The 21,522-nt window shown below is 41.7% G+C and overlaps 2 protein-coding genes across 2 annotated transcripts in view; both read left to right on the top strand.

The window, feature by feature from the left end:
- The window catches only part of LOC134458686 (uncharacterized), a 15,623-nt gene extending 12,856 nt beyond the window's left edge, over window positions 1-2,767 (top strand). The window contains exons 10-11 of the mRNA XM_063211118.1: window positions 1,333-1,478; window positions 2,522-2,767. Of these exons, the coding sequence (XP_063067188.1) occupies window positions 1,333-1,478; window positions 2,522-2,619 (244 nt within the window). The 3' untranslated portion in view covers window positions 2,620-2,767. The remainder of the gene's footprint in view (window positions 1-1,332; window positions 1,479-2,521) is intronic.
- Window positions 2,768-12,422: 9,655 nt separating this feature from the next.
- The window catches only part of LOC134458696 (mucin-19-like), a 77,330-nt gene continuing 68,230 nt past the window's right edge, over window positions 12,423-21,522 (top strand). Inside the window, exons 1-3 of the mRNA XM_063211127.1 lie at window positions 12,423-12,877; window positions 18,242-19,165; window positions 20,525-20,687. Of these exons, the coding sequence (XP_063067197.1) occupies window positions 12,820-12,877; window positions 18,242-19,165; window positions 20,525-20,687 (1,145 nt within the window). The 5' untranslated portion in view covers window positions 12,423-12,819. The remainder of the gene's footprint in view (window positions 12,878-18,241; window positions 19,166-20,524; window positions 20,688-21,522) is intronic.

Genomic DNA, 21,522 nt, shown 5'->3' on the forward strand with positions numbered 1-21,522 from the left:
AACAAAAGATGTACAATGACCAGCTTCACCTTTAGATCCAGCCTCAGAATACATGTAGGCAAAGTGTACTGTATGTATGACATGACAGTGTTATAATAGTGTCCAAGCAGTCATCCATGTTCCTGAGTCTCTGACTGTGCACAGGACTCCAGGCTCTTCTATTAAAAGATTTACCTCTTAACCTGGTTTACTCCTTATTTTTTGATCATTTTGATTGTGTTTTTGAAACTTGTGGTCTACTCTTGCCTTATCTTTTGATTGCTTTGATTGTGTTTTTGAAACTCCTGTTCTGCTTCACAGCCAGCAGCACAAAAACGTGTCCCATCTTTAAAGTCAGCCATCTTGAAAGAGTTGACCTCCAAAATTTTAACCCTCCTGTTATCCTCAGATTTAGGTTACATCCGTGATCCTTGGGGTCATTTTGACCCCAGCCACTTAAATGTCTACAAAATCAGTAGAAGCAAAAACTTTTGCACCAGTTTATGCCTCAGATATTTACTGTTGCACTGTTAGGGACATAAAAAGCCCTTTAGATAAGTCCTAGCACCCACACACACAGCCCACACACCAAATGAACTAATCCATGACTAGGCGAAAATGTAAAGCAACTGCCCAAAAGTTGCCTTGAATTACTTTTGACCCTCGTCCACATCATGCATATTGTTAGTTATCAGATACCTAAATACAGCGAAATGTTCTGTTCTAAATAACTTATGTTAATGTATTTTACATGTTTCCATTTATGTTTAATACACTTCAAAACAATTTGGGATCAAATTAAGCCCAAGGAACACAGATGTAACCAAAACGTGCACAGCACTTAGGGAAATCATTTTTTGTGGAAATTTCACTTTGAAATTTTCACATTGACCCCATATATTTAGGAAAAGTCATCAAAGATGAAGCAAATTATGTACTCCATGTATTTTTCAGACGTTAAACTTTGAAAGTGGTCAAATAGACCCCAAGGATAACAGGAGGATAACAGGAGGGTTAAACAAATCATACATATATTCTACACTGTTAAAGCACAAGATTTAGGACAAATCCATCCCTCCATTCTAAAGTTATCGTACTTACTCAAAATATAGTGGCGGCCATTTTTTGTTGTTGTTTATGGCTAAACTTTAATTTTTCGAAACTGGCATATGGTAGAAATGGATTCGGCATCCAAATGCCATATGGAAACAACACTTGGATAATTGCTTTTCATCAGAAATGCTCACAGCTTCTTATTTAAGGCTCTTTTTCAATTTGGGACCTGGCTAATTTGTATGGTTTTGACTGACTGTGTTTTTTAAACTCGCCTGTTCTGCTTGTCTGATCTTTCAGCAACGGCTCCATCATCCATAATACAGACCTGTTGTTCATGTCCGGAAACGGGACTTTGCCTAACAGCACATCTTTCTATGACACAATGCTGCGTGCTGCGCAGAGCGGAAACCTGACATTCAACATCATATCAATCAATGGCACAGGTGAGAAACATACACGCACGCATGCACGCACGCACGCACGCACGCACGCACGCACGCACGCACGCACGCACACACACACACACACACACACACACACACACACACACACACACACACACACACACACACACACACACACACACACACAAACAAACACACAAACACAGTTGAAGTCCACAGTGGAAACCTCACCTTCATCATCAGGTCAATCAACGGCACAGGTGATTCATACAGCTGTGTCCTCAAAGACACAGGTGATTCATACAGCTGAGCAAATGGCACAGGTGATTCATAGAGCTGTGTCCTCAATGGCAAAGTCCGATTCTCAAATCCAATTAGTCTTATATAATTCACATAAAACAAACAACCAAACAAAAACATTCAATCAGCGCATTTGCTGTGGTGGCACAACCCTGACGTTTGCTACTACAGGTACAAAAACACCACTGTCCAATAAATACCACAACTCGAAACGTAACTGATGTCCTTGTGTTCCTTCACGTGGTGTAACGTTAGGGAAACATAGAAGCAAATTTGGGCAAGCGACCCGAACTTGGCCATTCATTCCTATGAGGGAGGCGAGGGCAAGTGAACAGGAACAAAGCGAAATTATTCAACCAAGTTTAATATTATGCAATTGAGAAGCGAATTTCGCCTGTGGCAGCCAAACAAATCAATAACATAACTGTTCTTTACCATTTGAATCACCGTTGCGGAATGCTGACAGAATGGAACACTGAATTTCGCATCTCTTTGCCTCGCTCATTTCGCCTGCTATGTGTCCTTAGTGTTAATCCCATAACTCTTGCTCCAGTTGAAATGTAACTGGCTTTTATGTGTATGAATCCCATAGCTCTAGCTCCAGTTGCCCCAGTTTAAATGTTCTTGTTTCTTGTATGTTGTATAAATCATAAAACTCTTGCTCCAGTTGCTCCATTTGAAATATAACTGACATCCTTGTTCTTGTTCCTTGCATGTTGTGTAAATCCCTGCTGCAGTTGAACTGTAACTGACGTCCTTGTTTGTTTCCCTTCTGCCATCAGCTGTTTCCTCTGGCATGGCCTGCAGTGTCAACAGTGTCGTCACCTGGACTCTGGTGGGCGGGGCTCTCCTGCTACAGGGGCAGTGGTTGGCTCTGTGAAACGCCACTCACCAAACCGTCCAATGATGTGAGGACTTACTCACAGAGGAAAGTGAAGGGCCCAATCCAAATGAAGGACTATTATCATATATATAAGACGTTATTTCAACATAGGAAACCATAACTACTCCAAAGTAGAACACAGCTGGCCTGGACAACTAATCTTAGTTTTCGGAGAGAGAAGTCCACACACAATCCTTTTTGTTGTTGTTTTATTATTTTGGCATGGTTGGAAGTCGACACAACAAGAAGGATTTTAAGCGTGCAAACTTTCTACTCAAAGAACTACAGTCAGCCTTTGTTCTGCACCTTTTCTTGTGACACAACCTTCATCTTCAACTGGACTACTAATTAGCTGATTGTCATATGGGTCCAATGCTGTTGGGTTTTTTTTCAAGACTGATCCATGATTAAGACAGGGCAGTGCAAAAATGTTCAGGCCTTTGTTTTGGTCCTAGTCAAGCCCTAGAACACAGTAACCATTGGGATAGGGTGAAACCTCCAAGCAAAGTTCTACAAGTGTATTGTAACTAAAGACACTTAACAGCAGGGCCCAATGCAACAAAGCAGGTGTGTCAAACTCAAAATCACAGAGGGCCAAAATCAAAATCTGTGATGAAGTCACAGGCAGAACTCGATATTTATTTTAAAAATTGACTAATATTGTGCACTTGAAACTCATGGTTTCACTCTCGTTCCTATTACTATATGTGGTTGTTCAAATGTGCCTAGACATATGTATTGTGTTGCATATGAGTGCGAACTGATTCATTGGCTTTGGCCAACTCATATTCCTGTGTTTCATCAAAAATAATGTTCTAGTGTTCCTACGCTGTATGTGGGCCAACTGCAATACACATTTGAAATGATCTCACGGGCAGAATAAAATTATTAATTGGCTTGGGCCCACTCATATTCCTGTGATTCACCAAAATTCATGTTCAAGTCTTGAAAAATGTGAAGAAACACAGCTTTCTAAAAAGTTTGGAGGTTCGTACGATAAATTAAACAAAAATATCAGAAACAACATATATGTAGCTCTTGGCACAACTCGAAGGGGATCGAAATATCATTTTAATACCGCCATTGGATTACATGCTACGATTTTCCGATAAAAACGCTGTTGAGGTCCCATGAAATCGGGGGAAGTGACATCACTTTCAAGCTCTATCGACACAATAACCATAGACACTGCATCCATCTATAGTAACCCTAGACACTCAACACAAGGGCCTCAAGAACATACTTGTAACCACAGAAACACTTTGTAAGGATTGAGTTTATTCCCCGGGACAATGCAAAGGTAGAACATTAGACTAAAGATGACAGTAATTTGCGAAAGCACTGGAAAACGGCAAGTGCAGCCTCCATCTTATGTAGGTAGTGTAGGTGCTCTTAAAGGATTTATCCGGAGTTGGAACAAGTTTGCCTGATTTTTGCATGTTTGGGATGAAATACAGTCACTCTAGAGCAAAATCAAGGCAAAAGGATGCGTTTTGAGAAAGTTTGATAATATCACGTTAGCCTCGTTAGCCATATCAGCTATGCAATATGAAAGATGCGGGCATCGTTTTTCGGCGGTTACACACATTTCAAAAACACAACATTTTAAAGTCTTGCACAGCTCAAAACAACGTCACACTTACCTCGTAATATGTTGAGGGTATCCACACATAAACCAAAGTGTCCAAAGTCCTTCATGTATTCTTGAAAGGTCTGCAGAATGTGTTTTGTGAAGCTACTACCTTGAGAATATCTAAATTACGGCCAAAACAACTATTTGACACTAAAGTCCACCAAGTAGATTGCCGAGTGGGTCGCACCATCAGCTGTGGTTACTCGCTATGGAAATAATCATAGCTGATGGTGCGACGCACTCGGCAATCTACTTGGTGGGCTTTAGTGTCAAATAGTTGTCTTGACCGTAATTTAGATATTCTCAAGGTAGTAGCTTCACAAAACACATTCTGCAGACCTTTCAAGAATACATGAAGGACTTTGGACACTTTGGTTTATGTGTGGATACCCTCAACATATTACGAGGTAAGTGTGATGTTGTTTTGAGCTGTGCAAGACTTTAAAATGTTGTGTTTTTGAAATGTGTGTAACCGCCGAAAAACGATGCCCGCATCTTTCATATTGCATAGCTGATATGGCTAATGAGGCTAACGTGATATTATCAAACTTTCTCAAAACGCATCCTTTTGCCTTGATTTTGCTCTAGAGTGACTGTATTTCATCCCAAACATGCAAAAATCAGGCAAACTTGTTCCAACTCCGGATAAATCCTTTAAGTCAATGCGAATCAATGGAGAACACGCCCACCACTTTCAAAAATGGACTAAAACTATGTGAATATGAAGTGACGTTAATCAAGGACAGGATCATGTCTGGCTAAATATCTACTTAAATCATATGAGTCAGTTATATCATATATCAGTTGGTATTAATTATGTAGACATATAGCATCACACTACAACTATTGTTCTTGTATAGTGGATTGATGGAAATGTTCACATTATTAAGCCAGTTTTTTGACCGAGATGAGTCCACTTCTCCATTCATTTACATTCCTCAGGTCTACCTCCAAATAATGGCCGCCAGGATTGCCATGAAAAGGTGTCGGGTCAACTTTATTTAATGTTCTACCTTTCTGGCAGTTTCACTTTAACCCATTTCAGCCGGATGCTGCGTAATCAGTTTGACCTTTGGTGCCAGGAGCAACATATACGATGCATTCAGGCTCTTGAGATTTTAGTTTTTAAAAAAAATAAGAGCTGAATAACACATTTTAATACAAGATGAGGGTCCTAGCTTTTAAATGCAACTCATCTCATGTTTTTATGTGGTTCGAAGGCAGAGATATTTCGGTTTTAATAAGCAGAGGGTACCTTTTCCCATAAAGGGCTTAGGCATTCAGCGTTATTTGTAGATGCCTTAGGCTAAAATGGGTTAGTAGTCCCCAGTGGACTTCTGTTAGAACGGCTGTCAAAAAGGGAGTGGCATAGCTGATCTAAATTGTATTTGATTCATTAATGCCTGTGGACATCACCACTGTATTTTATTTTAGTGTCTCCTGTTTATGCTTTGTATTTATTCATTAATGCCTTTTGCAAATTATTAAAAGCTTATGAACGCCACTGCTGTATGTATTCATTGTTGCCGATAGCAAATTATTAAATGCCAAAAATAGTGATGTCGTATAATTCCTTAATGACATACACTATACGAAACTTGGTACCTTTTCCTAAAATTTAGTTGGCTACTATTTGATACCAAAAGATTAGCTTTGTCATTTTGGCCATCACCATAGCAACGGTTTTCTGACAGGTATGTCTGACAGAAAATCACTGATCTAAGTCTCATTAGTGTACCTTCCTTATCGCATACTACTTATCTTATAGTTATTCCATTACAGTAGCATAACTTTACCTTAACTAATATCACCTTCATTAATTATCATTAATGTATGCTAATGTATGCTTACTTGATGACCTCATCATATCTAATGAAATATATCATTGATTAATCATCAAGTTTATAATGGCTTTATTTTTACCAATGCAAATTCCACCCCAATTGCATTTATTTTTTTTTATTTGTATTTTCTGTCTTATGTATATCATACCCTGCAAATTTGGTAATGATACATCATGTTGCTGAGGACTTACTGTTTGCTGCAATGTTATAAGAAACTGAAGCCACTTTGCCATCTATAACATCTTTGTGAGACGCAATTTTTTGTTTGACGCATCCGACTTTACATTTAAGTGGTCTGAAGCACATAATCCCAAAAATATGTGTATTACCTAAATTGAATGGAAAATACACGTCATACGTTTTTCATTCCTTTTTTGTGATCAACTTTTTATTGCTTTTATGGGGGGAGGGGAGGGGGGGGGTAGACGGTTACATTCATAACAAGCTCTGGTGCATATACAGTAGTCATCTAGTCCATATACCGTATTAGCCCGAATATAAGACGATCCTGAATATAAGACGACCCTCCTTTTCAGGTTCATGTTTTGGGGAAAAAAGTTTTTTGAAGACTAAATTTAGTTTCACATTGGAAACTTCTTTCAAAATGCAATTTTTAATTTGTTGGAAAAGCTTTGGCTTTTTACATAGAACGAATTTCATGATAAAAAACTACAGATAGCTAGGCCTACTCATACCCTTTTCCTTTCTTTGCTCACTTCAGTGGTTACCTGACAAGCGCCAGTAGGCACCTACTGTACAGCCGCCTGGGTGTGACTGTTCTAAGTGCGACACAACATTCCATACTACACTCGCAGAGCATCAGTCTGCACCAGCCAGGCAACCAGTCCAGTAATGATAGACTATCTATTGTGCAATGCACAGATTTTGGCAAAATGCTTTGTTGACAGCAATATCTAACCAGCAGCCGTCTCGCCAAATCGCCGTTCATTTTATGCATCCAAAGTTTTCCGTTGGACTGTAGAAACCGAACGTGACCAAAAGCAGATTGACGCATTGCATTTGAAACCCATGCGCTGCCTATCAGCACCGTTTACATTAGAAGTCCGATTGGCATTCATTTCGTGCCAAGGGTAAAACTCTTAGTGATTTTATATGAACAAGACAATCTCTTGCCCTAACCATTGCTCTATGTCGCTGTATTGTTGTGAGGGATATCGTCAAATAGGCACCACCTGTCAAGGCGCCGCTCTCTCGCGCACATGAATGACCATTCACTGGCTGATGACAGCATCCAAAACTTAGCCTACAGGTTGTTCATCAAAGCACCCTTCATTTCTTTAGTTTCAAGTTGTACTGGTGACCAGAGAGAACAACCAAAGCTTTCCTGATGAGACTGTAAAACCGAACACAAATAAAAACAGAGCAACGCATCGCGATTGACTGTCGTGTTTTCCCCCTCGCATTGTCGGCCCGCATCGCGTTGACATTGACAGTTGATAGACGGGCGGTGCAACACTCATCACGAAAAGCAGTTAGCATATGCACATTTGATATGGACAAAACAATCTCTCGCCCTATCCATAAGGCTATTGAGTTTTGTGTCATTGTTGTGAAGCATAATGACCGCATTCAGGTAAAGTAAAACAAAAAAACAAAAAAAAAAGTTTTTAGTCTAGGGCGCGGAAATAAGACGACCCCCCTTTTTAGAGTACTATTTTAGAACAAAAACCACGTCTTATATTCGGGCCAATACGGTAGTCCATATAGTCCCTTCAGACGTTTTTCATTCCTGTTTGCGTCTCGCCTCGTTGAGTTTTTGTAGTAAAGTTTGTGTCTGACAGCGTGATGAACGCGTGCTGGCCTACTGGTTTTGCTGCGGTAACCAACCACTTCCTCAGGGGCGGTTCTGACTTTTTTGGGGCCCCAGGCGAAATATTAACATGGGGCCCTCAAAAGTCATTAGGCCTATTTAAACACGTACACAAAATAAGGGTCACCTCCAATTGGTATGTAACTCTAGGCCTAAAGAAATATCAGGATAAATCTATTTATTATTTATAATTTGACAGTAATCTAAACAAACAATATAGTCATGAATTTGCAGTAGCCTACAGTAGGCTTCTGGCTTAATTCTTAATTGTTATAGGTCTAGTGTCCTTATAACCCACTTTTGAGCTTTTATTTATTTTGTATAATCATGAGTTTTACAATGCTTATTATAGCTCCCTTACTTTATCTTCCCTTACTTTATTATATATCCCTTACTTTAGACCCATTGACATTTCATTTTATAATATTTTAATTTTCTTTAATTAATTATTGCATATTTTTTCTTTCTCTCCCACGTTTGTGTAAGCAAATTGTAAAACTCTGTATGGCTGTCTTGTCTATGAGAAGCACTGAAGCCTCAGCCAATGTAGGCTAAGCATCTAATTCCTTTCAGCTCTATTGTGGATTCTATCAAGTTGTTGGAGGAACAAGACGGTTCGCAACACTACTGCAGCAGATTCTAGAATGCAAGAATCTTACTTTCTCTGGTTGCAGTGCATCTTGTGTTAATAGCGGTCATTGTGAGCGGCTGCATCACTTATATGAATGAAGGCTATATGAATCACTAATGATACCCCTGAGTCATTCTACAATTCGTGTGCGCTTTTAGGTCTGTGGACTTTATTTGCCAATTCCACTAACTATTAACTGCATCCAAGGATGTTTTGGATATCAGCATACATTTATCTGTCATATTATACAAACAGTCAAGACATAACATTAAATCACATGTAGAAAAACACAGATAAAGCATACAAATACATGAATTGATTAAGGTGTTGTGGTGGAACCTCTGAGGTCCACAGTTAGCACAAAACCATGAAAATGGCTGAAATGTCATGCCGTGTTTCCGTCAATGGTGTTACACATCATCTATGACAGTTGAGGAGGAGTATGTTTTTGGCAATTTATCTCCATATTGATAGATAAACAAACATAATAATTTGTGTTCTAGGGAGATGGGTTTGTATGCTCCATTTTTTTCTCCTAAAAAAGTGCCGACTTGTTCCCCTGCACTGTTGACCATAACACAGTTGAGTAACACGGTTGACTGTTTTGAAAGTGTGTCATTTCAAACATATATAAAAATACTACAGAGTTGAAACAACACACGTTTGAAAGTGCTTATGTCCTTTAGCAATAATGTTGTCATTAATCTGTGCAACTGATATAGAAAATGTGATTTTTGAGCTTCATAAGTAGGATTTCATGATTCATTGTGATAAAGACTGACACATTTTTCATTATAAATCCCTGTAACGTCTGATTTGAATTTAGTCACCCTCCTTACACAAGACTTCCTTCTCCAGAGATAATCTGTTCATAGGATTTTTCCAACACATAAGGGATCAATAGCACAAAACACTTTCAAAACAGTCAACCGTGTTACTCAACTGTGTTACGGTCAACAGTGCAGGGGAACGAGTCGGCACTTTTTTAGGAGAAAAAACAGAGCAGACAAACCCATCTCCCTATAACACAAATTATTTTGTTTGTTTGTCAATATGGAGATAAATTGGCAAAAACATATTCCTCCTCAACTGTCATAGCTGATGCGTGACATTTCTTATGGTGTTGTGTTAACTGAGGACCTCAGAAGTTCCACCACAACACCTTCATCAATTCATGTATTTGTATGCTTTATCTGTGTTTTTCTACATGTGATTTCTAATTCAGATTCTTATGAATATGTTGATAACACAGTTGACAGGCAATTTTCCCGCTATGAGAACATGAAAAAGAATGGATTAAATTATGGAAGGATGGAGCACAAAATTTACCAAAAAGTCTTCCCAAATCCTGAGAGGTTATGACATCTCGTGATGTTATTTGTATGGCCTAAGACCAAACCATTACTGATTTATGGAGGGGGTTTCAGACCTTGACACGGTTAACACAGTTTTCGTGGACACACACATAAAATGGCAAATTTCATGTAAAATGGAAAGCACAGTGGTCTTTCTGACAGTTTTGTCATATTGTGATGATTACTGTGAATCAACATTTGCAATCGTCTTAGGCAAAACAAGTTAATATGTTCATGCTAATGTGAAGACTGAATCTGACATTTGGAAAACCGGACGGCATGAAAACGCCCAAAACCAGTATTAAATATTCATTCTTGCTGAGGGAAATAATGCCATGTCTACACTTTCTGTATTATATGAAAGATAAATGTGTGCTAATGTCCAAAACATCATTGGATGCAGTTAATAGTTAGTGGAATTGGTAAATAAAATCCATGGACTTAAAAGTGTATCACTCACACACACACACACACACACACACACACACACACACACACACACACACACACACACACACACACACACACACACACACACACACACACACACACACACACACACACACACACACACACACACACACACACACACACAATGGCCTAATGGTTAGGGAGGTGGTCTTAAATATGTCATCTCAACGTCATTTCATTAATATTGCAAGTGTTCTCCATTGTTATTGAATGTGTTACGCGTTGGTCCTGTTTTAAAAAACGTTCTGGTTGCTTTGTTTCAAGCCGTTTCTGCAAGCTAGCAAGGTGGCTTGTGGAGAAACGAGAGGGTCTTCCGTGTTTCTCGTGGAAAACCGTCTATGATTGGCTCACTCCTCCTGCTCTCAGTGAGATTGTAATGGGAAAAAGACTCGCCACTTCCCTAGGTGGTACTGCACTATAGGGGCGCCAACGGTGGCGAACAGGCTCCATTCAGGGCTGTGCTCTTTCGACAGTGACCCCTAGGCGAACTGCAGGCATGGACCCACCAGAGTGGGACGGCTGTATGTATGAGGTTTTGTGCTCTGTGTGCATCTGAGAGTAGCAATCCAGCTGACAGTTAAGCTAAGCTAGGTTTCGGGCCACCAGGCATTGCTGGTTTTGAAAACAAGCAGAAAAAAATTACTCAACATGATTTTATAAAAATGGGTCAACATAAACCTTTGTGGGCAACGCCTTCTTTCGATGTGACTCAACACAGAAAGGCTTTCTTGATTCGCTCATTTCTCTGTAGTGGTTAAAGGGACACTGTGTGAGATTTTTAGTTGATTATTTCCAGAATTCATGCTGCCCATTCAATAATGTTAAATTTTTCATGAATACTTACCACCACCATCAAATTCTAAGTATTCATTATGACTGGAAAATGAGCATTTTTCATACATGAAAAGGGGAATCTTCTCCATGGTCCGCCATTTTGAATTTTCAGATATAGCCATTTTTAGCTGCAAAAATGACGGTACTTGGGCCATACTATAACATATTGATTTATTACTTAGTAAACTTTCATGAAAAGATCAAATTTGGCCTTAGACAACACATTTTCAATGAGCAGCATAGTTGCAGTACCTTTTTTGACCATTTCCTGCACAGTGTCCCTTTAAGTTAATTGGGAAACACTGGGAAATGCAGCCAGGCGAGGTGACCCACCGCTATGATAGCCTTACATGTCAGTTTAACTTAGGGTGACCGTCCGATTTTGAAAAGGAGTGAGTAAAACTGTGTTTTATGGGAAATTGGCCTTTAAGGTCAAAGGGTTAAAGGTTCGAGGGCTAGTGTACACTGTAACATCACACACGCACGCACGCACGCACGCACGCACACACGCACACACTCACACACACACACACACACACACACACAGACAAAATAGGGGACGTCGTCTGCCATTACTGGTTGATCCGGTGGAGGGGCAAGTGCGTGTGTGCGTTTTTGCATTTGCATTTGCATGACTGTGTACAGAACAGTATGTGCATGAGTGGGTACAGTGCCAATGTTTTCTTCCGGTAATTGAGATGAGTTGAGTTGTGCATTTGACACCTTAAACAGAAGTCAAGAAGGCGAGGCGAAGCACTCTTAAAGCAAAATACATACTCTCACACACACACACACAAACAAACACACGCTCTCTCACACACACACAAGCAATTATGCACAAAGAAGTAAAGCATGGCATGCAGGTTTACCTGTTTACCATTAGTCAATAAAGGTGCTTAAGCCAGGGTGTGTGTTGGCATTTGACCAGATGCTTGTGGGAGGATGCTCTACTGTATTGTGTCCTGCCACTTTTGTGTCAAGTGTGTGTGTGTGTGTGTGTGTGTGTGTGTGTGTGTGTGTGTGTGTGTGTGTGTGTGTGTGTGTGTGTGTGTGTGTGTGTGTGTGTGTGTGTGTGTGTGTGTGTGTGTGTGTGTGTGTGTGTGTGTGTTAGGCCTATGGGGACAGATGAGGAGGTGGACAGATACACACTGTTGCCTATATAAGCACAAACACCAACACACACAGAGCAACATACGGCGACTGGAACAGACTGACACAGAAGCTTTTGCAAACTACAGAGAGAGAAGTCGAATATTTGGGGGATATTTGATTCATCAACTGGGAGCATTAACAGTTTTGTGGACACTCTACTCTTTATTTTGGTGGAAGCCCCTGAATCTTGAGCATTCATCAGAACAAAGGCTTATCCACAGCAAGGATTTACTCTAACTCAGGATTTAGGAAGAACCTTTTGCTGGGAATTCACTTCCAGAGTTCCAGGAGGCACTGAAAAGATCTTGCAGAGTTCCAGTGGGAAGAAAATCAGAACTTCAAGAGTTCCAGTGGGAATTGGATCTCTGGGAAGTTACCTCCCGTTGCCTGGGAGAAGCGAACTGAAGAGAGGGTCTTGGTTGCCGGGAGCAACCTTCCTCTGGGAGATGAGGGTTCCAAGCAGCTGGCTGTGTCTCGGGGTGGTGGTTGGTCTCCTGCTGCAGGGTGAGTCTCCCATTGGCCTGACAGGCAACTCTCACTGTAATTCTACTTGTCAGGACGACAATGCTTGATTGGTCAATTAGCTTGTCAATTAGTGTTACTTTTGTTTTGTTTTTTGTTGATTGTTACTTTTTTACAGTGTTACAGTAGCATTGGCCTTCTGAAAAAAAATCTGTTGCTACAGTGGGATGGAAGCTGACGTACTAAGAATGTTTGCTCAATTGAACATGTGTCAATTAATGTTACCTTATGTAATTGATTAATTAGTTTTGCTATCTTATCAAAGTCGTAATTATGAAATAGAAAATATCTAGTTCTAGTGTAGATTTCAGCCAAGGTTAGAAAAAAATACAAGAATTTTCTGATTCTGCAACCAATTAATTTCTAAGGGTGCTTTCACACCTAGTCCATTTCAGTGATTTAAGTGAACTCAGACATGTGACCCAACATTTTCTGTGGTAATGCTCCAAAGTGTACCCAGACCCCTCAGACGTGAACTGTCCTGAGAAATTTGTTGGTGTGGTCTCACTACGGTTAGCTCCTTAGAAGTTAGAAGTTAGAGTCCTGAGAAGTTACTCCTGTGACAAGGTGTAATCACTTGAGGAGGGCTCTAGAAGACCGGGTGTGATCAAAAAGAGGACTGACACACCATAAAAGCCTAACGGAACCAGAAAGAGCAGCCGGTTCTTTTTCTGAAACACTCACAATATAAACAAAACCAGGGCTTCATTTCTCAAAGCTGACGTTGAGATAAAACTATGGTTAGTGTGGACGGTGTCAGATTCTAAATCCATGACAATTTTTTTTTCCACAAAGAAATGACAAGGTGTTCGCGGAGGAAACAGCTGAGACATGACTCAGCAAAAACATAAGGCTGTCATCCAATCAGAAGGGCTATTCATGCTTATGTCTTGTTGCTTCCATGCTTAGGCACTGTAGCGAAGAGAAAGTAAGAAGCGGTGTGGACACAGGAAAGTAGCCACACTACTTTGGGCTTCGAGAAACACACGTATTTCCGCTTGAAGAGAGTAGATACTCAATGAGTAAATGTGCAAAATCATGCTAACCAAGGAAGTAGTTCCAGAAACATACCCCAGAACTGAGTCTTTTTGCTGTCAGTTCTCATTTTGGTTCACTTCCAGAGGGCTGAGTTTGATTCACTTACAGTAAAAGGGACTAGGTGGGAAAATTAATCAAGTAGAAGAAACATAAACAGCATGACAGTTTTGCAATTAGCTGTAGTTCACATGACCTAACTAGTGACAGGATTGTTCAAATTTTCTTTGTCTTTTTTGTGCAAATGGCTTAACAGGTAGAGTATGAGTATGTAGGTTTGAAGTTATGCTACGTTTTGCAACTTTACTGCCCATCCTCAAATTCAATGGTTTCAAGTATATTTAAAGCCGCTCTCTGCAGTTTGGCTGAGTTTGTATGATGCCCTCGGCATGCCAGACTCGTCAGCCAAAAGAAACATGTAGGGAATTCTGACATCGGACCGCGAAAGTGGTTGGCAGAGTCACCGCTAACTTACTTTTGACTCATTTAAGCATCAGCCAACCCGGGACAGTAATTAATTAACCATTTAATTCTACCTTATATTGATTTAAATGTAGAGTATGTAGGGTTGTGGCCATGCTGTCAGGTGCAACTTTGCTGCCCATCCCCAAATTCAATCTATTTAAGCATTTTGAATGAGAAATAATATTTACTGTTCTGACCAAAATACAGTAGGTTTTCCAGCTAAAGATGTTCTTTCTAGAAATTGAAAACAGCGGGCACAGAGAAGATCCACCTTTTTATGTATGAAAAGTGTAATTTTCCCAGCCATAATGAATACTTTGAATTTAATGATACAAGATACAAGATACAAAATATTGTATTGTTGTGTGTATATATATGAAACATATATATACAATGAAAAGCTTCCCTGCTCTGAAAGTCCCAAAAAAGGTTAAACAAAAGTAGAAGTAGGAAAAAATTATATTTTAAAGGTTGAAAGCTCCTTTTTTGTTTTTGTTTTTAAAGGCAGGTTGGAGAAAGGGGAGATGTGATGAGTGGATTTCTGAGTTGATTGATGAATGGTGGCATATACTCGTGAAAAAAAATAAAATTTGTGAAAGGGTAAGATGTGGACCATTTTAGACGCCCACACTCAAATCTGAACGGGCCACATAGATTGTGGACATAAACTACTAAAATAAACCCCATACCTTTAATGCTGAAATAGTGCTGAAATACTTATAGTTTTTTTTAAAACAGCTTACATGCACAAATTTACCTACACTCCCAAATGCCCCAGCTTCTTATCACATCAGCAAATGTTGCTGTCTCTCCCCAACACACAATTCATCAATTGGAAATGTTGCAATTTTAAATTTATTTTAAGTAGAGGGTATCGGTAACAGTCCAAGGGCTCCTTGCTCATGGACACCTCAGCAATGACGTGAGAATGGCGTACAGATGGGATTTGAACCTGCAATCCTCTGATATGGAGCCCATCTCCTTATCCACGAGGCCACATCTGCATGTAAATTAGAGAACTGCATGAACTGATTAGCAAAAAGTGTATATCTGTCAACGCGGAGTATTTTATTTGTATAGTCTTGCTGATTTAACCCATTTTTGCAGGTGCCTTAGGCTTAAATGGGTAAATAGAGAGCTATCAAATACAAAAATGAACGTTGAGAAACTGTGTACAAGCAGATTAACCCATTAAGCAGTTATAAATGTACTGTTACCTGAAGTCTTGATGGCGTGAAATTAGGCTATGTTATCGTTTTCAGCGTAATCTTTTATTTAAGGACTTTTGTTACAGTCTTTCTGTGTGTGTGCATGTGTGTGCACTTTCTCACGTGAACCCCGGATAGTTGGCACCGGGTGGCAGCCTCCAGAGCTGGTGTGTGAATGTGGAAATGTGTGTGTACACTATGTGTATTTTGAAAGCGCTTTGAATTCAATTTCATAGTTGTGATAATGTGCTACATAAATACATGTTGTATTGTATTGTATTGTATTGTATTGTATTGTATTTTTTGTGTTGTACTGTATAGCACTAACTCTAGACCTTAACTCTAAAGGTTGTTATGTCATAGTACAATATTGTTAGTCTTAATGTAGTACAATGGTAGACAAACTTTTCAATAACTTTTACAACACTTTACTGGAAGAGGCGAGGATTATGGGGCTTCAAAGCAAACATTCTATATGTACTTATAGGCCTATTACAAAAGGCAGACGCCCCATTCTGTACATACTTATATTACAAAGGTAGACTGTCTCTTCAATCATCAGTCCTGGCAGAGCAGCGTGGGAACACAATGGGCAAAGCCAGGGGCGAGTTTAGGCTATTTTTAGTGGTGCTCCGGCACCACTGTTAATGAACCGGGCATCTTCCCTTCAATAGCTCTGCACCCTTTTAAAACATTGCATTATGTCACCAATCCTATACAAGGGTTACCAATGCACCAGTAAGTGGGTGCGCTATTATTTAAAATTGAAGGCTATTTTTTTACAACTTCTCAAATTTTGAGCATGGGGACTAAACACCACTAAAGACTAGATGCTAGAATCGGCCCTGGGCAGAGCAATGTCAAACGCAGTAGTCACGTTAACAAGATGTTTATTGCCATTATGTTAAAGTCACTTCTGTGTTGAGACGATCAAGGGAAACTGGTGAAATTATTTATAGCATGGTGCAAGTGACCTGGTTTCACCTGTCCAATGCACCCAGGTAATCATTCAGCCAATTAGTCACCCGGTGTGTGTGTGTGTGTGTGTGTGTGTGTGTGTGTGTGTGTGTGTGTGTGTGTGTGTGTGTGTGTGTGTGTGTGTGTGGTTGTGTGTGTGTGTGTGTGTGTGTGTGTGTGTGTGTGTGTGTGTGTGTGTGTGTGTGTGTGTGTGTGTGTGTGTGTGTGTGTGTGTGTGTGTGAATTTGTATGACAGTAAGATACCAATTCTAATATTTCAAGTTGATCTGGTGCAGTTGGTTGTGTGAACGTGTGTGTGTGTGTTGGCTTATTGTAAGTATGCAAGTATTTGCGTGTGTGTGTGCTTGCGTGTGGGTAAGGAATGAGTCTAAATGTCATGCCATTCATCAAGTCTTCAACATGTCAAATCAAGACAATAGGGGACATCACCTGCCTTTACACACACACACACACACACACACACACACACACACACACACACACACACACACACACACACACACACACACACACACACACACACACACACACACACACACACACACACACACACACACACACACACACACACACACACACACACACAAACAAAATAGGGGACGTCGTCTGCCATTACTGGTTGATCTGGTGGAGGGGCATGTGCGTGTGTGCGTTTCTGCATTTGCATTTGCATGACTGTGTACAGAACAGTATGTGCGTGAGTGGGTACAGTGCCAGTCTTTTCCTCCGGTAATTAAGATAGGAATGATAATTAATGAGTTGAGTTTAAACAGAAGTCAAGAAGGCGAGGCGAAGCACTCTTAAAGCAAAAAATATACCTGACAATTTCAGTCATGGGTAATTTCAGTCATGGGTAAGCGGTTAGGGCGTCAGATTTGTAACCTGTAGGTTTCCTGTTCGACTCCCGCCCCGTCAGGTTGGTGGAAGGAGTAATTAACCAGTGCTATCTTCCATGACTGGGGTACCCTTAACATGGTACTCTACTGTCAGACTTGCAGCCTGAAGGTTGCCAGTTTGGTGGGGGGATTAATTTACCAGTGCTTTAAATCAGTGGTTCTTAACTTTTTTTTTAATTAACGTACCCCCTTACCTGTGCCCAAGACGTGTCGCGCACCCCCAACCCAAACTTCTACACACGTATAAACACTAAAAAAAAAAGATTTTAGTCATGAATACAATGATTCTTGCTTGAGATATTAATCAATACCTTAATGACTTCACATGGGGACCAAAACATGTTTTAATTTGGTTTTGATTTGGCCTAATTATAATGTTTGCGAATAGAATTTTGGTCACAACCTCAACAGAAACAAAATTCCGCGCACCCCCAGGGGGTGCCCGCACCCCAAGGTTAAGAACCACCACCAAATGAAATGGAAAAAATGAAAAAAAAAGGAAAAAAAAGAATCGCAAAGAGAAAAAGGGAAATGATAAAAGCTGGAATAAAGAACACATGAAATGAAGAAAAAACATTGAGTGACATAAAATTTCTCTCCCTCTCTCTCTCTCTTCTCTCTCTTCTCTCTCTCTCTCTCTCTCTCTCTCTCTCTCTCTCTCTCTCTCTCTCTCTCTCTCTCTCTCTCTCTCTCTCTCTCTCTCTCTCTCTCTGCCTTCCTCATTCACCACCCTCTCTCTGTCTTGCTGTCATTCTCTCTTGAAGACACATGGGGTCAATCAACAGCAGTGGCATCAACATCTACACCACCAAGTTCTGCAACTTCTGTCAATGCCCGTCAGACTACAGGTGATACTTTAAGCCCACCCAAACCAACTCCAACTGCCCCCCCAACAGCCGGCCCAACTGCTGTTCCTACTGCTCCTCCTACAGCCGGCCCAACAGCACCTCCTACTGCACCCCCAACAGCACCTCCTACTGCACCTCCTACTGCACCCCCAACAGCACCTCCTACTGCACCTCCTACTGCACCCCCAACAGCACCTCCTACTGCACCTCCTACTGCACCCCCAACAGCACCTCCTACTGCACCCCCAACAGCACCTCCTACTGCACCTCCTACTGCACCCCCAACAGCACCTCCTACTGCACCCCCAACAGCACCTCCTACTGCACCTCCTACTGCACCTCCTACTGCACCCCCAACAGCACCTCCTACTGCACCTCCTACTGCACCCCCAACAGCACCTCCTACTGCTCCTCCTACAGCCGGCCCAACAGCACCTCCTACTGCACCTCCTACTGCACCTCCTACTGCACCCCCAACAGCACCTCCTACTGCACCTCCTACTGCACCCCCAACAGCACCTCCTACTGCACCCCCAACAGCACCTCCTACCGCTCCTCCTACAGCCGGCCCAACTGCTGTTCCTACTGCTCCTCCTACAGCGGCGCAAACAGCACCTCCAACTGCCCCCCCAACAGCACCTCCTACCGCTCCTCCTACGGCCGCCCCAACAGCCGCTCCAATTCAGTCAACTTCTGCACCCTCGACACTGGGTGCCACCTCTACTCAGTCAACTGACGCACCAGGTCCATCTTCCAAACCGCCAACTGATGCACTATCATCACAAGGCCCTACCTCTCACGCCTTAACAACAGGTCAAACCTCTGCACCATCATCACACGGTACCACATCCAAACCATCAACTGTCGCACCCTCATCACAAGGTTCCCCTTCACCTCCATCCACTACACCAGCTGCTACACCTAAAACAGGTTCAACACAATCTCCATCCTCAACACATAGTCCCACCTCAACACAATCTCCATCCTCAACACATGGTCCCACCTCAACACAGCCCTCCACCTCAACACAGAGCTCCACCTCGTCACAGCATCCCACCTCATCACAGCATCCCACCTCAACACAGCATCCCACTTCGTCACAGCATCCCACCTCATCACAGCATCCCACCTCAACACAGCATCCCACTTCGTCACAGCATCCCACCTCATCACAGCCCTCCACCTCAACACAGGGTCTCACCTCAACACAGCGTCCCTCAACACAATCTCCAACTGCTCCCCCCACACCAGGTTCCCCTTCACCTCCATCCACTACACCAGCTGCTACACCTACAACAGGTTCAACACAATCTCCATCCTCAACACTTGGTCCCACCTCAACACAGCGCTCCACCTCGTCACAGCATCCCACTTTGTCACAGCATCCCACCTCAACACAGCGTCCCTCAACACAGCGTCCCTCAACACAATCTTCAGCTGCTATACCTTCACCAGGTTCCTCTTCATCTCCATCCACTATAACAGCTGCCACACCAGTTTCATCACAGGGTCCCAACACAATGCAATTAACTTCTTCATCCTCAACCCCAGCCTCAACACAGCGTCCCACCTCATCACAGTCTCCCGCTGCCACACCCACAACAGGTTCAACTTCAACTCCGTCCAATACACCCGCTGCCATACCCACTCCAGGTTCAACACAGAGTCTCACAACATCACAATCTCCATCCTCAGCACAGCACCCCTCAGCATCACAATATCCAGCTGCTACACCCACACTAGGTTCAACTTCACCCCAATTCCCTCCATCAGCTTACCCCTTTCCTAACCTTCCAGTTTATCAACTATTTCTATTGATGGGCAAAATTGATTCATTAGTTACAATCTAGGGCATTTAGTTTACTAAAACTGCTCAGCTCTGGCTCAAAAAGAAAGCCCACTTTTAGCATTTTCTGCGAGAATGTAATATCGTAACTCTAAGTATGCACTCATATTCTTAAACAAGCTGTCTTTGAGTTCATCATTGTTTCACAAGGGATATCACATACAGTGTGAAGGCAAAGATCAAGATGGTTGAATTTATATGCTATGTGTTGAGTATGATTGTGTCTGTTTTAATATAGTGTGTGTGTGTATGTGTGTGTGTGTGTGTGTGTGTGTGTGTGTGTGTGTGTGTGTGTGTGTGTGTGTGTGTGTGTGTGTGTGCGTGTGCGTGTGCGTGTGTGTGTGTGTCTATAGTGTGTGGCCGTCCTCCTCTGAACAGCAGGATAGTGGGTGGCCAGGATGCCCCAGCAGGTAGTTGGCCATGGCAGGCCAGTCTCCAACGCAATGGCGGCCATTTCTGTGGAGGATCCCTAATCAGCAACCAGTGGATCCTCTCGGCAGCACACTGCTTCGACAGGTAAGGAGAGTTCACAGCAGGATAATGCTTTGAGAGGTAAAGTGTACCTTTTTAATGGATCCTCTCAGCAAACTGCTGAGGCCAGGCCAGGCCATGCCAAGTAATGTCACGTCACGTCACATCACGTCACGTCATGTTACGTCACCTTATTTTATGCCTGGTTGTTTGAGATGTCTTGCAAAGTCTCTACGCAAAGTGGGCATGACTGGTGAACCAGCCATGACAATGGTAAAAAAAATAGCAACTCTTAATTCGTTAAATAATATAGCAATTCCATATTAGCAATGATAACAAGATGTGAATGGCACTCAAGTCAATCAAGGCATCTGCTGTTCATTGTGCATTGTGCACTCCAGGCACAAGTCGCAAGTAAAAAAAAAAAAAAGCAACTCAAGTCCAAGTTCCAAGTCCCCATCTCTGTTGTTGTCATGGTGTCAGCTTTGTCAGCATAGAGTTTCTCTCATACGTTTTTCAAACTGAACAGCTGACCGTGTCATTGTTAACCAGTGTCATTGTTAACCAAACTTTCGGGGTTGAAATTCAATTTCCCCCAGTAAACCTACTAAGTTGCTAACTGGTTGGCAACGACGTTACAAGACATGTTGTCCAGAACAGTTTCGGAGTCCGTTCCTGGAATAATTACATTCTGAACCAAAGTGCTCTACCAGACTCTACTAGATATTAATTCTTTAAAAGGTTAAAACAGGAATGTATTGTTGGACGGACAAGTGCTAGATGAAGCCATGCCTTCTGAAAACAAATCCAATGCACGTTTTCCGTAGTGACTGAGATTCTGAAAACAAATCCAATGCACGTTTTCCGTAGTGATGAACTG

Source organism: Engraulis encrasicolus, chromosome 1, assembly GCF_034702125.1.
Source record: "Engraulis encrasicolus isolate BLACKSEA-1 chromosome 1, IST_EnEncr_1.0, whole genome shotgun sequence".
NCBI classification, from domain to species: domain Eukaryota; kingdom Metazoa; phylum Chordata; class Actinopteri; order Clupeiformes; family Engraulidae; genus Engraulis; species Engraulis encrasicolus.